Source organism: Harpia harpyja, chromosome 5 (genome assembly GCF_026419915.1).
Source record: "Harpia harpyja isolate bHarHar1 chromosome 5, bHarHar1 primary haplotype, whole genome shotgun sequence".
Lineage (NCBI taxonomy): Eukaryota > Metazoa > Chordata > Aves > Accipitriformes > Accipitridae > Harpia > Harpia harpyja.
The window spans coordinates 242,088-257,767 of NC_068944.1; the positions used below are offsets into that span (position 1 = coordinate 242,088).

General features: G+C 39.4%; 1 protein-coding gene across 1 annotated transcript in view; it reads left to right on the forward strand.

The window, feature by feature from the left end:
• Positions 1 to 15,680, forward strand: part of ABCA13 (ATP binding cassette subfamily A member 13) — a 176,935-nt gene that overhangs the window by 75,399 nt on the left and 85,856 nt on the right. Inside the window, 1 exon segment of the mRNA XM_052788185.1 lies at positions 6,585 to 6,675. Coding sequence (XP_052644145.1) covers positions 6,585 to 6,675 — 91 coding nt within the window.

Here is a 15,680-nt window from a genome sequence, read left to right on the forward strand (position 1 = left end):
ACTCCGCTCCCGGTTCTCTCCACCTCCTCCCGCCGGCGGCGCGGGGGAACAGGGGACGGGGGTTGGGGTCGGTTCCTCACACACTTTGTCTCTGCTCAGGGGTAGGACTCCTCACTCGTCCCCTGCTCCACCGTGGGTCCTTTCCGCGGGCCGGTCTTCAGTCACGCACTGCTCCAGGGCAGGCTTTACCACAGAATCACGGCCATCTTGGGGGGCATCCGCTCCCCGCTCCCCTCCATGGGCTGGGGGGACAGTCTGCTGTCTCACTACAGGCTGCAGAGGCATCCCCTCCTCCAGCACACCTCCTTCCCTTCCTCCTTCACTGACCTTGGTATCTGCACAGGGGTTTTTCTCACATTCCAATCCCCCTACTCGCTGCAGGTTCCCCTTCTCAAATCTGTTCTCTCAGAGGCGCTACCGCTGTCGCCGACGGGCTCGGCCTGGGCCAGAGGTCGGTCCGGCTTGGAGCCGGGGAAACTTCTAGAAGCTTCTCACAGGAGCCACCCCTGCGGCCCCTCCCCTGCTACCAAAACCCCACCACACAAACCCAAAGCAATATTGCACAACAGTTTATTGTGAGAAGCATATTTTCTTAAAACAAAAACAAACCCCAAAAAACCCTCAGGCAAAATGTATAGTTTTGCTGTACTCTTAATTTCAGCACCGATTCTACTATGACTTATTTCAAGAATCCAATGTGAAGACCGAGGAACTGTGTAACTCTTAAATATTTGTTTCTGCATGAACTTAAGGAAAATTTAATGTGTTGTTGATTTAATGAGAACAACTGTTGTCCTGAATCTCCAGCATTGGAATGAGCTTTGAACTTGCAAGGCTGGAGGTTCCATTCAGGTAGCTCTTGGGATGGAAAAAAAATTGCTGAGAATACTCTCTGACTTACAAAGTTCTAAAGCTTAGGACTTAGCAAAACCATATGGTGAAATCTCTAAAGAGTATTTTTTGTGTATACCTAAAGAGGGAGACATTCCATAGATGCATATATGTATACATGAACATATATACACGCTAATATATATACACACGCATATATATGTGTGTGTATATATACCAAACGGACCAGAGAAAGAGACTCTCTTATGTTTCTTCATCACTTATGAATATAGCTCTGTGTAAATAGCCGTATCAGTAAGAAGTTATTTTCCTTGGACTGGTTTTATCCCGACTATAACTTCTAAATATCAAGAGTCCCTAAACCACTACTGTTCAAGTTCTATATTATAGATTCTTTTGAAAATATAATTTTTTCTACTTCTTCCAGTGATGATAGGAGACTAATGTTAGTATTTTTTGGTGCACAAAACACATCTATTTTTATTTGATGGCACAATTCATTCAATATTACTTTGTGAATCTGATTTCCCCAGTGATTACCTATAGTGTTAAAGACAGACGAGGTTGGACTGTTTTCTAACAGAAAATTTAATATATGTTGGAAAAAACCCCCACAAAAATAATGCAGTGGAGATTCCTGTAGAGTGATATTTTTTATATACAGCAATAAATACCTAGTATAGAAAAGGCATGTATCCCTTTTCCCTGGAAATGTATGAGATGCTATGATGTAGTACTGTGGTCAGCTGGAACACAAGATCCCCCGGGGAGGATGGTCATCTTTCCTGGTTTTATGAAGATGATTTACTTTAAGGCCTGTTAGACATCACTTATGCATTGTATTTTTGCTGCATGAGCTATACGTATGGGAATTAATGGGGTCAGATATTTGAAACTGCATCAGCAGTTCTGGGTTTGTTTTGCAAGTTTACCATTGTTCATCTTGTATATCTGTGGTAAAAATAGAAATGGAACCCCAATAATGCAAGTAAACCTAAAATGACAATTGTTCGTGAAATTTATTGAACTAATACGCCACCACGTGAAGCTGCTATATCCTGAAGTGGTCCACCGGGAGACATCTTTAGGACTATATTGATTTGCTACATAGGTTTTTAGGACCCTGCACAAGCATAAAGGATCTGGTTTTGCACATTTGTTTTTAAACTGCAGTCCCAGGAATGATCTACCAGCAAGTATGTTGTTTCCTTTGAAGTTAAGCTTTATACAACTGAGTTATTTGTAAAGAAAAAAAAAAAAGGCATCTCTTCAGTGTTTCTCTTATGAATGACCACAGTATATAAAGCTAGTGTGGCAAGCATTTACTATGGCAATGGGGGGGTGGAGGGGGTGAGGAGGAAAAAAATAAATCATACAAGTTTAATAAACATTTTACATAATCCTATAAAGTAAATTACATTCCTGCTATACAATTCTACGAGGCAAGTCGAAAGCTTATTGAAAAATTGTTTTCTTTCAAATTATATAGGGTGATTAACATGCTATAAGAAAGAATACTGTTCACTGCCAAACTTTATAGATTCTGAGGTAATGTATATATTGAGAACCTTTTTTGATTACGTCCCTGTGGGATATCATAGGGCTTTCCAGAACTGGCATCTGTAAAGTAAATATGAAATTGTCATGGAATATGAGGAAGCTTCCTTAGTGTGCTGCATCTGTTATTCAGTTGACAGCTTACTTTTGGTTGTTTTCTGCAGGGGAGGTTAAAAAAAAGCTTTAAAGGTGGTATTAGATATTGATGTATCATTCTTCAGCCTGAAGACTTAATGCATTAATTTGGGGTGATTTCTGTCATCTCTGCATCTCATCATTAGTCATTGTTACAACCTCAATTCTTTATTTTCTTATCAAAAGCCTCTTTGCATTGGCGACTAAAGGTAGCACATAATAGTGCTAGTCTATTCAAACAATTCAATCTGGAAACAAAGAATTCTGACTTTAAAGGAAGAAATGTGTTATAATTTTTATTTTATCCTTTCTTTTTGTTCTCTCATACACTCACCATTATTCTTTTTCAGTCTGAGGGACAGTCGCACTCTCTAAAAATCTTACTCTTCAAGGGAAACCAGGCTTCCATTCATACTTCAAAGGAATCTTGAAGTTCTAAAATCAGTTCCTGACACTTTCAAATCTCACTATACATTATATTTGCTTCATTTTAGTTTTTAAATATCTTTTCCAAGTGTTTGTATTTGTGTACTTTGTAATGCTAGTAATCCAAAGAGCGTTAGCAGAACCAAAAGGAGGGTAGAAGGGTGGTCATTAAATTAAGTGTATACTGAGAGCTCTTTGGAGGATGATGTTTCACTTTCTGGCACCTGGAGGTTTCAAAGCATATTGCTTTCTTGCTTTGCTTTGAGGAGAGAAGAAAACCATTGAAACATCTTTGCCAAATAGATGTGTTGAAATACCTGTTAATGGAGCACTACTTTAAATTCTTTTTCTTAAAATGACTGGAGAGTTTGCCCCAAAACTTTCCAGGGAAAGCCATATGCCTCCTTGAAATATTTTAGCCTTAAACCACTATGTAGCTTCTAAGGAGATTTGGTTTGGTTGAGAGTGCTCTAACAACATCTAGTAATGGGACAATCTGGCCAGACCTTTTTCCTAGAGGGAGAAAGCACTTCCTGTACCTACTAACAATCTGGTGGTTTGAAAGAAGCAGCCAGGGCAGTGGCTGCTGCTTGCAAGTAGAGCAGTCGTTCTTAACAGCCATGTAGCCATGACTACCTGCTCTCTCCATCGCCAAGAGCAGCTGAGGTGGTCCTTCAGCGCCGGCTGTGGAGCAAGCTCACAGGGGTGAGTGCTGGAAGTGAGCCATGCTACTCCTTACCTATTTTAAGTACTTTCCTCAGAAGCATACAGAGTTTCTTCCTGTGGCTTTGAGCTGTGCCAATTGTCTGTCTCTCTCTGCGTGTGTATCTAAGTTGGACAGTCCGAAGTGTTCCTGTTTAGCAGATCACCATTGACCTGCTTGCAAAAGTTCCTCAGTCAACAGTCATGCACAGTGAACGGTTCTAAGATTGCTTCTGCATCGTTCTGCTTAGTGAAACTTGCCTGTAGCTACAGAAAGCTATACTGAGCAAGGACTGCCTGCAAGAAAATATAAAACCAATGTCAATAGAAAATGCAGTAGGGCCCAGAAATGTTGCTAAAATACCAGTCAGTGGGTTTAGATGATAAAGGACCGTCTATAGGTGTTGGTTGGTTGATCTTTTTCCCCTCTTCGCTTTCTCTTCTTCCAGCTGCTTTGGTTTTCTGCACTTTTTCCTTTCAGGTGAAGATGTCTTTTAGGAATGATAACTAAGGTGTGACAGGGTCCCCATGCTCTGCAGTGAAGTGTCAAGGATACTGTGCCACTGTATCAATGAACTAAGCTTGTTCTTTGATGCTGTCCCAGAGAAGGAATTGGGAAGAAATCAGGGAGTGGCTGCCTAGTACAACTTAGGGGGGGTGCAGGAAATGTCTTTTTCCTCAGGTTCCCCTACAGACAGCAGTCTGGACAAGTCCTTGGTCAGATATGGACTTGCTAGCCAAAGCAGAAATTAAGCAGGAATTGTTAAGGCACGTAGGGAAAGAGATGCTCTGCTGAGTCTAGAAGACACCTTCTCTTGTTGAATTTATCCAGTCTTTTATGTATGGCAAGAACATGTTGTCTCTCTGTTATGGTGTCTAATCCTGACTTTTCCAGATCTGTGTGTTTTGGAGGATACTTACTCTGCTAGTAACACTGTTAGGCTAATGCTACTTCTGTCCACAATATCCTGTGCAACATTAGATAAATTGTCATTTCTTTTGTACAATATGGTCCCTAATGATTCCCATTCTTAATGGGATGTTTGAGAGCTGCCTGGATACTATGGGGAAGACGGGGCAATGCAGGTGGCCTTCTGCCTTTATAGCTTGACCTGTCAGAATAGCTGTGTTGGTGAAGCTACAGTAGACACAGTATGTATTAGAAAAGTGTTTCATGGTTTTGTTTCTTTTTTAAGGTATAGTTGCACCCTCTCTTCAAGTGACACAGTGTGATTAAAGAAGAAAATGTCTGTCTGCAACCCCAGCAGGAATTTTGACACTGAACTGAGTATATGCAGGGAACGTTTTGTAGTGTAGCCTTCGTCCTAGCCAGAGAGGAGCAGTTCCAGCTAACAAATGCAATCAATAACCACTGTTGAATGGCAATTATAATGACTGAGCAAAATATGGTTTATGTAACAGTCAGACCTTAGCAACTCAAGAAATATCTTTCCACAACTATAAAGTACTTCAGATTGACTGTTTTTTATTGTCTGTTGTATGAACTCCTTGGAAACAAGGAATTTTTTGTTATGGCTGATATCAGGTTCTTTTGTGGGGAGAAATAAATGGTTTCTTAGTGATTTCTGAAAGTCGCCCTGTGGTTATAATCTAAGTCTTGCAGCTCAACCCAAACAGAGAAGAGAAAGCAAGTGAAGGCTTTCAGCAAGAGAAAGCAAATCTTGGTTGTACTTTTGCTGTTCAATTAGAGATGCTCACGGTAGCTGTATTTTCTCTTAATTTTTCTTTTCTTTTTTTTTTTATCTGAAGCTCCTGGATCACTGTTTGAATTGCAGTTCAGGTTAAGATAAGAAAATGTTAATTTTATTTTTCATTTGAGCTTACAAGAAGTGGGGCGAGTGTTAATAACCAACTCACTATGAAATCTCTTCTGAGTTTCTGCAAGGCTGAGGGACTGATAAATGAAACGCATCTCTATGAAATTCAAAGGACTTTATGTGGACAGAACTGTGAAACGGGATTAAGTGAGAAGTAGTAGGTCGAACACAAATCTATTTGGCATAGTGTATATACCATTTAGATAGATCTCATGACTATAAAGTTGGTGAATTCTGCTGGTTTTTTTAAATGTTATCTTTAATTCCCTTCTGATGTGTGTGTGTCCCTGGTTAGGGAGATTCAACCCTTACAATTTTACTCTAGTGCAGGTTTTTAGCCTGTTACTTTTATAAAAAAATAATTTCAGTTTTTCCCATGGTGATTTTAGGTAATGGGATCCTATCATCTTCTCCCAATTTGGGGTATGCATGCTAATGGTTTTGCTACAAAACACGCATTGTTTCCATTCCTCTCCATAGTACTAGTTAGACAGGACTTTGTTAGTGTTGACTGTGCCCAATGATTGCATTGTCCGTTAAATGTCTTTCAATAGCGTTATTGCCCACATTCTTGCATAAATCTATGGATGCTTCCCAGAGCTCTGTGGATTCTCGGTTCTGTAAGATTTTGTACATTAGATTTAGTTGTACTGGTACAACTAGAACTGTTTGGTAGCAGTTCCAGTTGTGCCCACAGATTTCTAGCTAGAGTATCAGAAGAGACTTGAAGCTGTCAATATGCCCTTGATAAAAACTGCAGTAACAGTCCAACATATACCACAGCTTAGGAGCATAAAATGTCAATCAAAGGCAGCCAGTCTATTGAAAAATCTTTGCAGGTAGCAGTGTGCATGGTCCAACAATGCTTTGCGTAGGTGCTTTTGCATCTACTGGCATTTTTTCTTTTCCCGTTATCCCCAGGATTCCTCCACTGGAGAGCTTCACTAATCTTATAGTCATATCCCAGTAGGGTGGCTACTAATATCTGACAAGCTGGATGGTTTGTGATATATATATATAAAAAGTAGTTTTTAGGAAATGGATTCTAAATTATTTTTTCCTATTTCATGAAAGGTATTTCTGAAGCTCCTGCAGGACTCAGAGAAGATGCCCTGTGTTCCATAGGCAGCACACCTGGACCATACAAATACCGCTGAATCAGTCTGTAAGTAGAAAATTAGGTACCTTCTTAAGCAGCCAGAATTATAAAGATCACAAACGCAAAGATAAACATGCACAAAGTTCCCAAAGTTGAGGAATGCACAAGCAAATGGAACATACTGCCTGCTACCGTCTGGTAATTCTTTTTGTGTGTGTGTGACATGATCTGCTGTGATAGTAGGTTTTTATATGTCTACTGTGGTTCATCTCTGTATCACTTCACAGTTGTCTTCTCACCCTTCTACTGTGCGTACACATGCACACAAGCATTTTCTCACTGCATCAGCATTAACGTACTGCTTCCTACCAGACCCTGGCAACTAACTACTCTGTTTGACTTATACTGACAATGGATAAATATTGCTGAGATATACCACAGATATAAAATCTGTAAGCTATTAGAAAGGTGTATTCATCTCCTTCCATGTGCAAATAAATAAAATAAATAAAAGCTGTTGCCCCCCACAGCAGAAGATCATTTGTCCTCTCAAGTGGCATGTTATTTCAGGTTCCCTTACATGTTTGTTTGTTTGTTTTAAAACAAGTTCCTTCATGCTTTCTATTTTTCTGCCCTGCAAGTCTCGGAGGAGGTCCTCGTTAATATTTCTGAAACCTTAGGAAGCTTTGTTCTCCTTAAAAACTGTTCTTAGAAGTCATTAATATGACACCTTGCAAAATGCAACACTTAAGGTCTCTAACAACAGTGCCCACCAAGCTCATCAATATTTTCTCATTGTTCCTGGGATTCTCATGCTTCTATACTTAGCATGTTTCTTTCTTATTTGATGATTTATATCTAGATTATAGACTTTTTTGGTTAGATGTCAAACATTTTGTTCTGTATGCAGTCCTTTTTGTTTTGTTTCTGTAGAACACAGGCATAGAGAAGTCCTGATCTCTGGTTGAGGACCTTCATCATAATGGAAATAATAATTTTGAACCAAGCTTGTGTTATTTGTTAAGATAAATTCAATTGGATCTGTCAGTAATGAGTAATCAGTGCCAAGAATTGTGGCCTAAGATGAGACTTTTTCTCACAGTGAAAACTTGAGTGGTTGACTTTTTCCTGAGGGTCTTTTTGCTGAACTATTTCAGTCCCTGTTGAACCAGTGGAGATGTAACTATATAGCAAAACCCCTCAGTAAGCAAATAAAATATCCACTCCTGTGAGTGGTGAGAACAAGATTTCCATTCACAATACAGCTTTGAATATCCCTTTATTTATAACAATCAGTCGTGTATTTCTTCAGGGCTCAGCTAGGATATCCAAACCAATTTCAAATCAAAACAGTCTGTCTTCTCTACATTGCATTTTCATTAAAGAGTAAGATTTACAGTTCCTAAAGTAATGAAAACAGAGTATGTTGTCCCTAACAACTTGATATCTTTTACCATCTGCATTTCAAAACACATAACTTAGTATTTGTTCAAGTTATTACATTAATAAAGAATCTACTAATCAGAGATGCTGTATTTTTCAGTTTGATAAATTATAGCAAGAAAATGTGATGATAATGCTATTTCTTTAGGGGTGAGAGTACTGGAAAGTTGTCATTCATTGCAGATGACTGTCATTCATCATTAATGACAGTTGTGAAGTGTAGGCATAAGGGATCTGGGAAATGGTCATGAAAGGTATCCATCATTGTCAAAGCTAACCAGAATACTCCATGGGCAATAGCTTGACCTGTATAATTTTGTCTTTGAAAGCAAATTCAAGGCAGTCAAACTTTCTGTTGTCAAAGTAGTCAAATGAATTTTCAAAACCCCCTTGAGCAAACAGATGGGTTATTGAGAAGATCACAGAATGCTCCTATTTGATTTCTAAAAGAATTTGGACTAGAGACCTGCTTTGACAAAGCATGGATCTGAGCACAAGCAGGGTATTGGCTATCCTTTATTGGTACTGAGCCCTTGAGGTGTCAGGATTATGTAGAAACCAAAATGTTGTCTCTTGTCTCCCAGACCAGGAGATGTAGTGGAGCGGTGTGTATGTCCCTTCTTAAATGAAACTTCAAAAAGACAGTACATGATTTAGGCTGATGACCGATGCCAAAAACAGGCAAGAGACATCACTTCAGCAAAATACGACGGTATCTCACTGAAGTTGGAGCTTTGATAATTTCTCATTATGTCTTATAGTGTCTTATTATACTGGGTCTGGCTGGGATGGAGTTAACTTTCTCCATAGCAGCCCTTATGCTGCTATGTTTTGGATTTGCGACTAAAAAAGTGTTGATAACACACCACTGCTATGGCTGTTGCTGAGCAGTACTTGCAATGGCAAGGCTTCCTCTTTTTCCCATTCTGCCCCCACTCCCTGCAGTGAGTAGGCCGAGGGTGAGCAAGAAGATGGGAGGGGACATGACCTAGACAGCTGAGCCAAATTGACCAGAGAGTTATTCAATGCCATATAGTGTCATGCTCAGCAATAAAAACTGAGGGGAGGGTTTTTTAGAGGAGGTAGTCATTGCCACCAGACTGGCTGAGCATCAGTCTACTTGTGGGAGGTGGTGAGTGATTGCCTTTGCATTGCATGTTTTTTTGTTGTATTTTTTTCTTTTTTTCCTTCACTTCTTAAACTGTCTTTATCTTGACGCACAAGTTTTCTTGCTTTCTCTCTTCCTATTCTCTCCCCCATCCTGCTGGAGGAGGGGAGTGTGAGCAAGCAGCTGTGTGGTGCTTAGCTGCTGGCAAGGGTCAACACACCATGTCCTGGTTTTGGCTGGGATAGAGTTAATTTTCTTTCTAGTAGCTGGTATAGTGTTATGTTTTGGATTTAGTATGAGAAGAATGTTGATAACACACTGATGTTTTCAGTTGTTGCTAAGTAATGTTTACACTAAGTCAAGGATTTTTCAGCTTCTGATGCCCAGCCAGCAAGAAGGCTGGAGGGGCACAAGAAGTTGGGAGGGGACACAGCCAGGGCAGCTGACCCAAACTGGCCAAAGGGGTATTCCACACCATGTGACGTCATGTCCCAGTGTATAAACTAGGGGGAGTTGGCCTGGGGGGCTGATCGCTGCTCGGGAACTAACTGGGCATCTGTCGGCGAGTGGTGAGCAATTGCATTGTGCATCGCTTGTTCTGTATATTCCAATTCTTTTATTATTATTATTATTATTATTATTATTATTATTGTAGTATTATTATTGTCATTAGTAGTATTATATTATTATTGTTGTTGTTGTTGTTATTATTGTTGTTATTATTTTCCTTTCTCTTTCATGCCCACGAGTTTTACTTTTTTTTCCCTGATTCTCTCTCCCATCCCACTGGGCTGGGGGGGAAGTGAGCGAGTGGCTGCGTGGTACTTCGTTGCTGGCTGGGGATAAACCACAACACACCACAATAAAGTAAAATGAACTCAGAATTATTTGACCCTTTCTAAATGCAAATATTAGAGGTAAGTAGCAGTCCATGAATTTAATTAGTTGCAACAATTTTAATACCGGTAACTTCAAAGATACAAAGCACACTGTGTAATCTCTAGTGGTTTAAGTTTCATTTGTGGAAGGTTTACTCATAATTTTTTGTTTTATTCTGATGAAAAAAAAATTGGAATAAAACTCACCTTTTGGTGAGAACAGTTAACATTTTCTTTTAAAGTCGGGCAATGCCTATGTGTGCAGGCGTAATACATGCATATATTACAGATGTGCATAATTAATTTCTACACAGCTGGACCACATGGGTAATGGTTATTTTTTTGTAGATGTATGCAGAGCATGCAGAAAAAAGGTTAGACTAAGCTTGTAATGACTGCATGACAAGATCATTGGAGCCAAATAGCCTTGAGATAATGGTGAAACCAACTCTGTGGAGTCCAATAAAATGATCATAAACTACAGCAGGCAGTATATGTACAAAAATAATCAGGAGAGCTAAGAGCAAGTCTAAGGGGTTACTGGCTAACCATGGGTAAATAACAATATTCTGAGCATATGCAAAAGCAGGCAATAGGCTAAAGAGTGGTCTCACTGGATCGTTAAGGGACGTATACTGCAGCATTAAGATATTCAGATACCTTGCTGAAGAGCCAAATTAATTAATTTTATAGCATTCTATGTCTTAGAAATGTTTGGGAGACACCAACTTTGGATGTAATCTCTTCTGGCAGGAAAATACAGTTGGAACCTGAGATATAGTGAAACTAAACTGTAGAAAATTCAAAATAGATAAAATTATACTTTTCACACAGCGATACATAACATTTGAAATTCATTGCCATAAAACATTGTGGAGACTAAGACTGTGGTAATATGTTTAAAAAAGCCAAAGAGTTGTTATTAGTGTGTGTATATATATATAGTATGAATAGCTATAGTAACAAGTGCTATTAAAGCTTATATGTCTTTGAACTTCTTGGATAAGTTAGCCACTGAAAGTGTTGCAATGGAAGCAGGTTGATGCATAACTAATTTTTATGGTTGCTTAAAGCTTTCTCTGAAGCAGCTGGTGTTAGCCATTTTGAACAATATTGGGCAAAATGTTACATTGCTCCTATTAGGATTTAAGAGATCAGCAATATACAGTACTTATAAAGTACATCTGAAGGCTAATTTAATTAAGACATTGTAGCTGACAAAAAGCAGTCATCAATAGCAAAACATCAAACTGAAGAGCTTTCAGTGACTTTTCACTGGGTTTCAACTCTGCCTTTTGATTATTTTCATCAGTGATACCGAAGTAAATATAACCTTGCTTATGAAAAAAAAAAAAAAAGACTGCTGCAAGGGATTGGTAGAATGGTAATGAGTCAGACCAGTCCTAAAGAGTGAGTTAGATCACTTGAAAAGCTGAATCTATTCTAAATAAAGTGTGTTTTAATTAAGCCAATGCTGGGCAAGTCTACATAATGGGGAGTAATAGCCTGGAAAACAAAGCCTTTGAAAGTTACCTACTAATCCTGGTGAAAAAGCATTTTAAGACAGTATGGCTAAGATGATTTATGTTTCAATTTAATGTGCAAAAGGATGTGAAGAGGTCATTTTGAACTATCAGTACAAAATTGATGAGACTGATGCTACAATACTATGTACAACTTTTGTGTCAATGTTTTTAAGTTTGAATGTCTTTAAGGAATATTTGGAAAGGGAACAGAGAAGAGTTAATATTGGAGGTTGGAGATGACGTCCTTATAAAGGCACCGTCAGGGCTCAGTTAATGTAGTTTATCAAAAAGAAGATAGAGAAGTGGTTTACTTAAAAAGTCTAAATTTTTTTATGCAGGGAGAATACTGTCTATTAAGGTCTAGTTGTAACTTTTATAGGGGCAGAAGTCATAAACGGAATAAAGGAAGAAAAAAGAGAAACAAATAGCTGGAATCTAAAGCCAGGCACTTCTCCTAGAGGTTAATTACCAGTTGGAGATAGTCTACCCAGGCAAGTATGTTCCCTCTCCTGGTACATTTGATACAAGCCTGCGGCCTTTGCAGAAAATATGCTACAGTAAAAGGTGTTACTGATTTCTGCACATGGGTAACAGAGTGGAATTTTATGTCCGTTGATAGGTGATCAAGTGGTTTTTTTCTATTCTTAGAGAGGGCTTTTAATCCACTACGACAAACAGAGTTCCCTGTAATTACAAAATAAGGGTTTACAGAGTATTTGTTATAATATGCTTGAAGTTATGTCACAACATCAGTTTTTAAGTGGAAGTCCCTTCTTTCATTTCCCTGTAAAATTAAGAGGATGTAAGAATGATTTCAGTGCTCCACCTTGCAAAATGTAACTTGATTTCTGAGTAGAAAACTGCAGACAACAAGTAGTAATGGCTGTGTTCAGAAGAAGTGGCTGCTGACATGAAGACTGATATTAAAATTTTCAAATTTTTGCCAGCTACTGATAAGGAGAAGGTACAGCATACATTCCAGTTTTCTGGTAGTCTAATAGGATAGGTGACTGTGACAGACTGAAAGAGTTAATGCCTCAAACATTGTGGTGGGGCAAGTTCTGATTAAGGACTGACTCTGCATAACAAGGAACTCTGCCTAGTAAGGAACCCCAGGTGAAGAGCAGCCGGTCAGCACCCATCAGCACCGGGAGGGGAGGGCTGGGGAGGTCAGGTCGTGCCGGAGGGTGCACAGCTCCCTGCTCTGATATGCTGAGCAGGGCAGCTCACCCTGCAGGGAAGGGGAAGCTACTCCCCGAACGACCCCCAAGCCTAAAGGCTCACAAAACGCTCATGACACCTAATTAGCCTAACGAGTTCGAGTGCCCGCCCGAAGGAGGGGCAAGGATGATAAAAGGACACGAACTGAAGCCCCATGTTGCATGCAAGCCCACCGGGAGTGGACCCCTCAGCTGATGGGACCGATGCTGGACCCAGACCGGTGACATCTTTCTCTTTTTTTTCTGTAATCCCTCTCTGCGAAGGAGTCTGGAAAGCAAGGGGGTCTGCTCTGAATCTCCTGACCCAACGGGAGGGCTCGCCTTATTGTCTGCCCTGAACAGATCCCCAGATGAGCGAAGCCTGTAGTGTATGTTTGGTAACGTAGGGTTAGCCCATGTTACACAGTTTACTGATGTAGTTTCATGCCAATTTTTGTGGTGAGCATGCCAATTCTTGTTGTGAGCAAATAACAATTGAGTTTTGTGAGTTAAAGGATCCCTGCTGTTGTTTCACCTTAATCCTGACCTCGGAATCTGCAAACCTGAGTCATTGTCCTGAGAAATTGGGATGTGACAATGACACTACCACTTAAATTCAGCACTAGACCCCGAAAAAGAAGTGTCAAAATAGCTGGTCTAAATACTTTGGATACATTACATTTTCCTTCAGCTTTTTTATTGTTGTTTTAATTAGTTTCTTGCAGGAAATCTTGTGATTCTAGCATATGTTGAAAACTTAATTTCGCCTCTTCCAATTATTTATCTTTATGGTCCTCAACCCTGAATCTTGCTTCCTTTTCCTTTTGCCACCCTTTCAGGATTCTGTGAAGCACAGAATGAGGATGGAGCATCTTTCAAATGTTACCTATCAGTAGTCACAAAAAGATACCTGATCTCAAAAATAAGATCATCTAACTTAAGTTTTACATAAATTAGTTTTCTCAGTAAGTGCCTAAGTGTAACTCCTTCTACCTTTCCAGAAGTAAATGGTCAGGTTCTTCCACTTCCCTCAAATGCGTTTCACTCTTTTCACCCACTTTCTTCTCTCATCCAAACATTTTCCCTACTAGTTGCTTTCCTTGTGGTTGCTGCCTGGTCCTTTTCCACTTTACATCCACAGTATGGATATCTTGGGCTTTTTGTTAGACAGGCTCAGACATCAGAGGGCTATTAGAAAAGAAATGGAAAGACAGCTATTTTCTAGTAAAGGGAGGTACTCTTACAATGCCAAGAAGCTGATCCACTTCCTGTTCTCCACCTCCTTGTCCTCACGTTCATCTCCTAAATGCTGGCAAATGAAAGCAGGCAAACCCCGCCTGCCTTCCTCACAGAGGTCTTTTCTTCCCTTCAGCTCTAGAGAAAAAAAATGGTCGGTAAAGCACCTGCCAAAAAGGGGGCTCAACTGAAAGAAGACTAGCTTTCTGCAAGTGCTAGAGCACCAGAGAACAAAACAATAATCCCTTCTGAAATATCTATTTTGAAACTCATATTAATCGCTCATGAATGTGTTCTGTTGGTGGAATTGAGTTGGTTCCATAAAAGGTCACCCATGTGACTTAGTAGCTGCTTTCCTTCACTGTGTAATTTGGTATTTTTGCTTGTTCTTAAAATGTACGAATCTGATTTAGACTGAAAGGTATACTTGAAGAAAAGTGTTGCGATATAGAGATAGACCCAGACTTCAGATTATGGTCTGAAGTTTACTGAGTATTTCCAGTTTCTAACTAATTGAAAATGAATAAAGAAAGTTGTTGCATCACTCCATCTTATGATGGAAGAGATGATGCCTTTTTCTATCCTGCCTAGAAGAAGGAGAATTGTCAGAGAGACTTTTTTTGAAGTTGTGGATCACCACAACTGATATGCATGTAACTTTCGATGGTGATAACAATATATAGAATTTCTACGTATCTCAACTGCCTTCTAAACAAAAAATGGTATTTGATATTAACATCTCTCAGCTCTTGTTGCCTGATATGGATGTATATTCTCATATGTGGAAAATATTCTCATATTTTTAACCCGCTCTTTCCAACAACCTGCTGCCTTGCCTTTGTCATACTCTAGATTGTTTGTCATGTTAGTTGTTAGTAGTGCTTGTTTCAGAAATGGAATAGCTTGGAAGCTCATCAACTGTGCTCAGATATTTCTTCAAGCTGAAGGACAAAAGATACAGATAGTTGTGGGTGCACTATGAATGCTTTATTTATCCAATGCTAATTGTTAGAATGTGAACTTCCTTAATATTTTGAAAACCAAGTGATCAAATAATCTCCCCCGTGTAGGTCTCATGTCTTGCCTATAAGCTCTTCTTTGATTTTTTCCTTGGCAGTGTATTTCTTCATACAGGCCGTTTTCCCTTAGACTTGCTAGTGCTCCCTTCTGTCTCTCTGCAACCTTTCCTTTGCACTCCAGGATTTCCTGTTGTTTTCTTTTAGTTCCTGTATTTTATTGAGGCTATTACAACAGCTGCAGACAGGGAAGAGGTACTGACAGCCTTTATGATCTTTCCCGGTATTTTTAAAATCCTGTCTTTTAATGAAATACTCAGGAGTCATGTTCTCCACTGTGCAGGACTGCTTGTCTTCCATTTCATGTTGTAGTGATTCCTATGTAATTTTTACCAAAAACAAAGGAAAAAAAGAAAAGAGTATAAAAGAAGTAGAACTCTTCCCCAGAGGATAAATGAAATCTGGCCGACAGTATTCTTGTGTTCAATTATTGCTTTCGAGAATGACCTGATCGCACTTTTTGGAGGTATTCCACTTTTTTCACATTTGCAACATCTTCAAAAATCTGTATTCAGTATATGGTTTATGTGATCATCTGTTATCTGAAAAGCAACCGAAAGTTAAACAGCAATGGGTTGCCTGATGTAACAGCAATGATGTGTTGC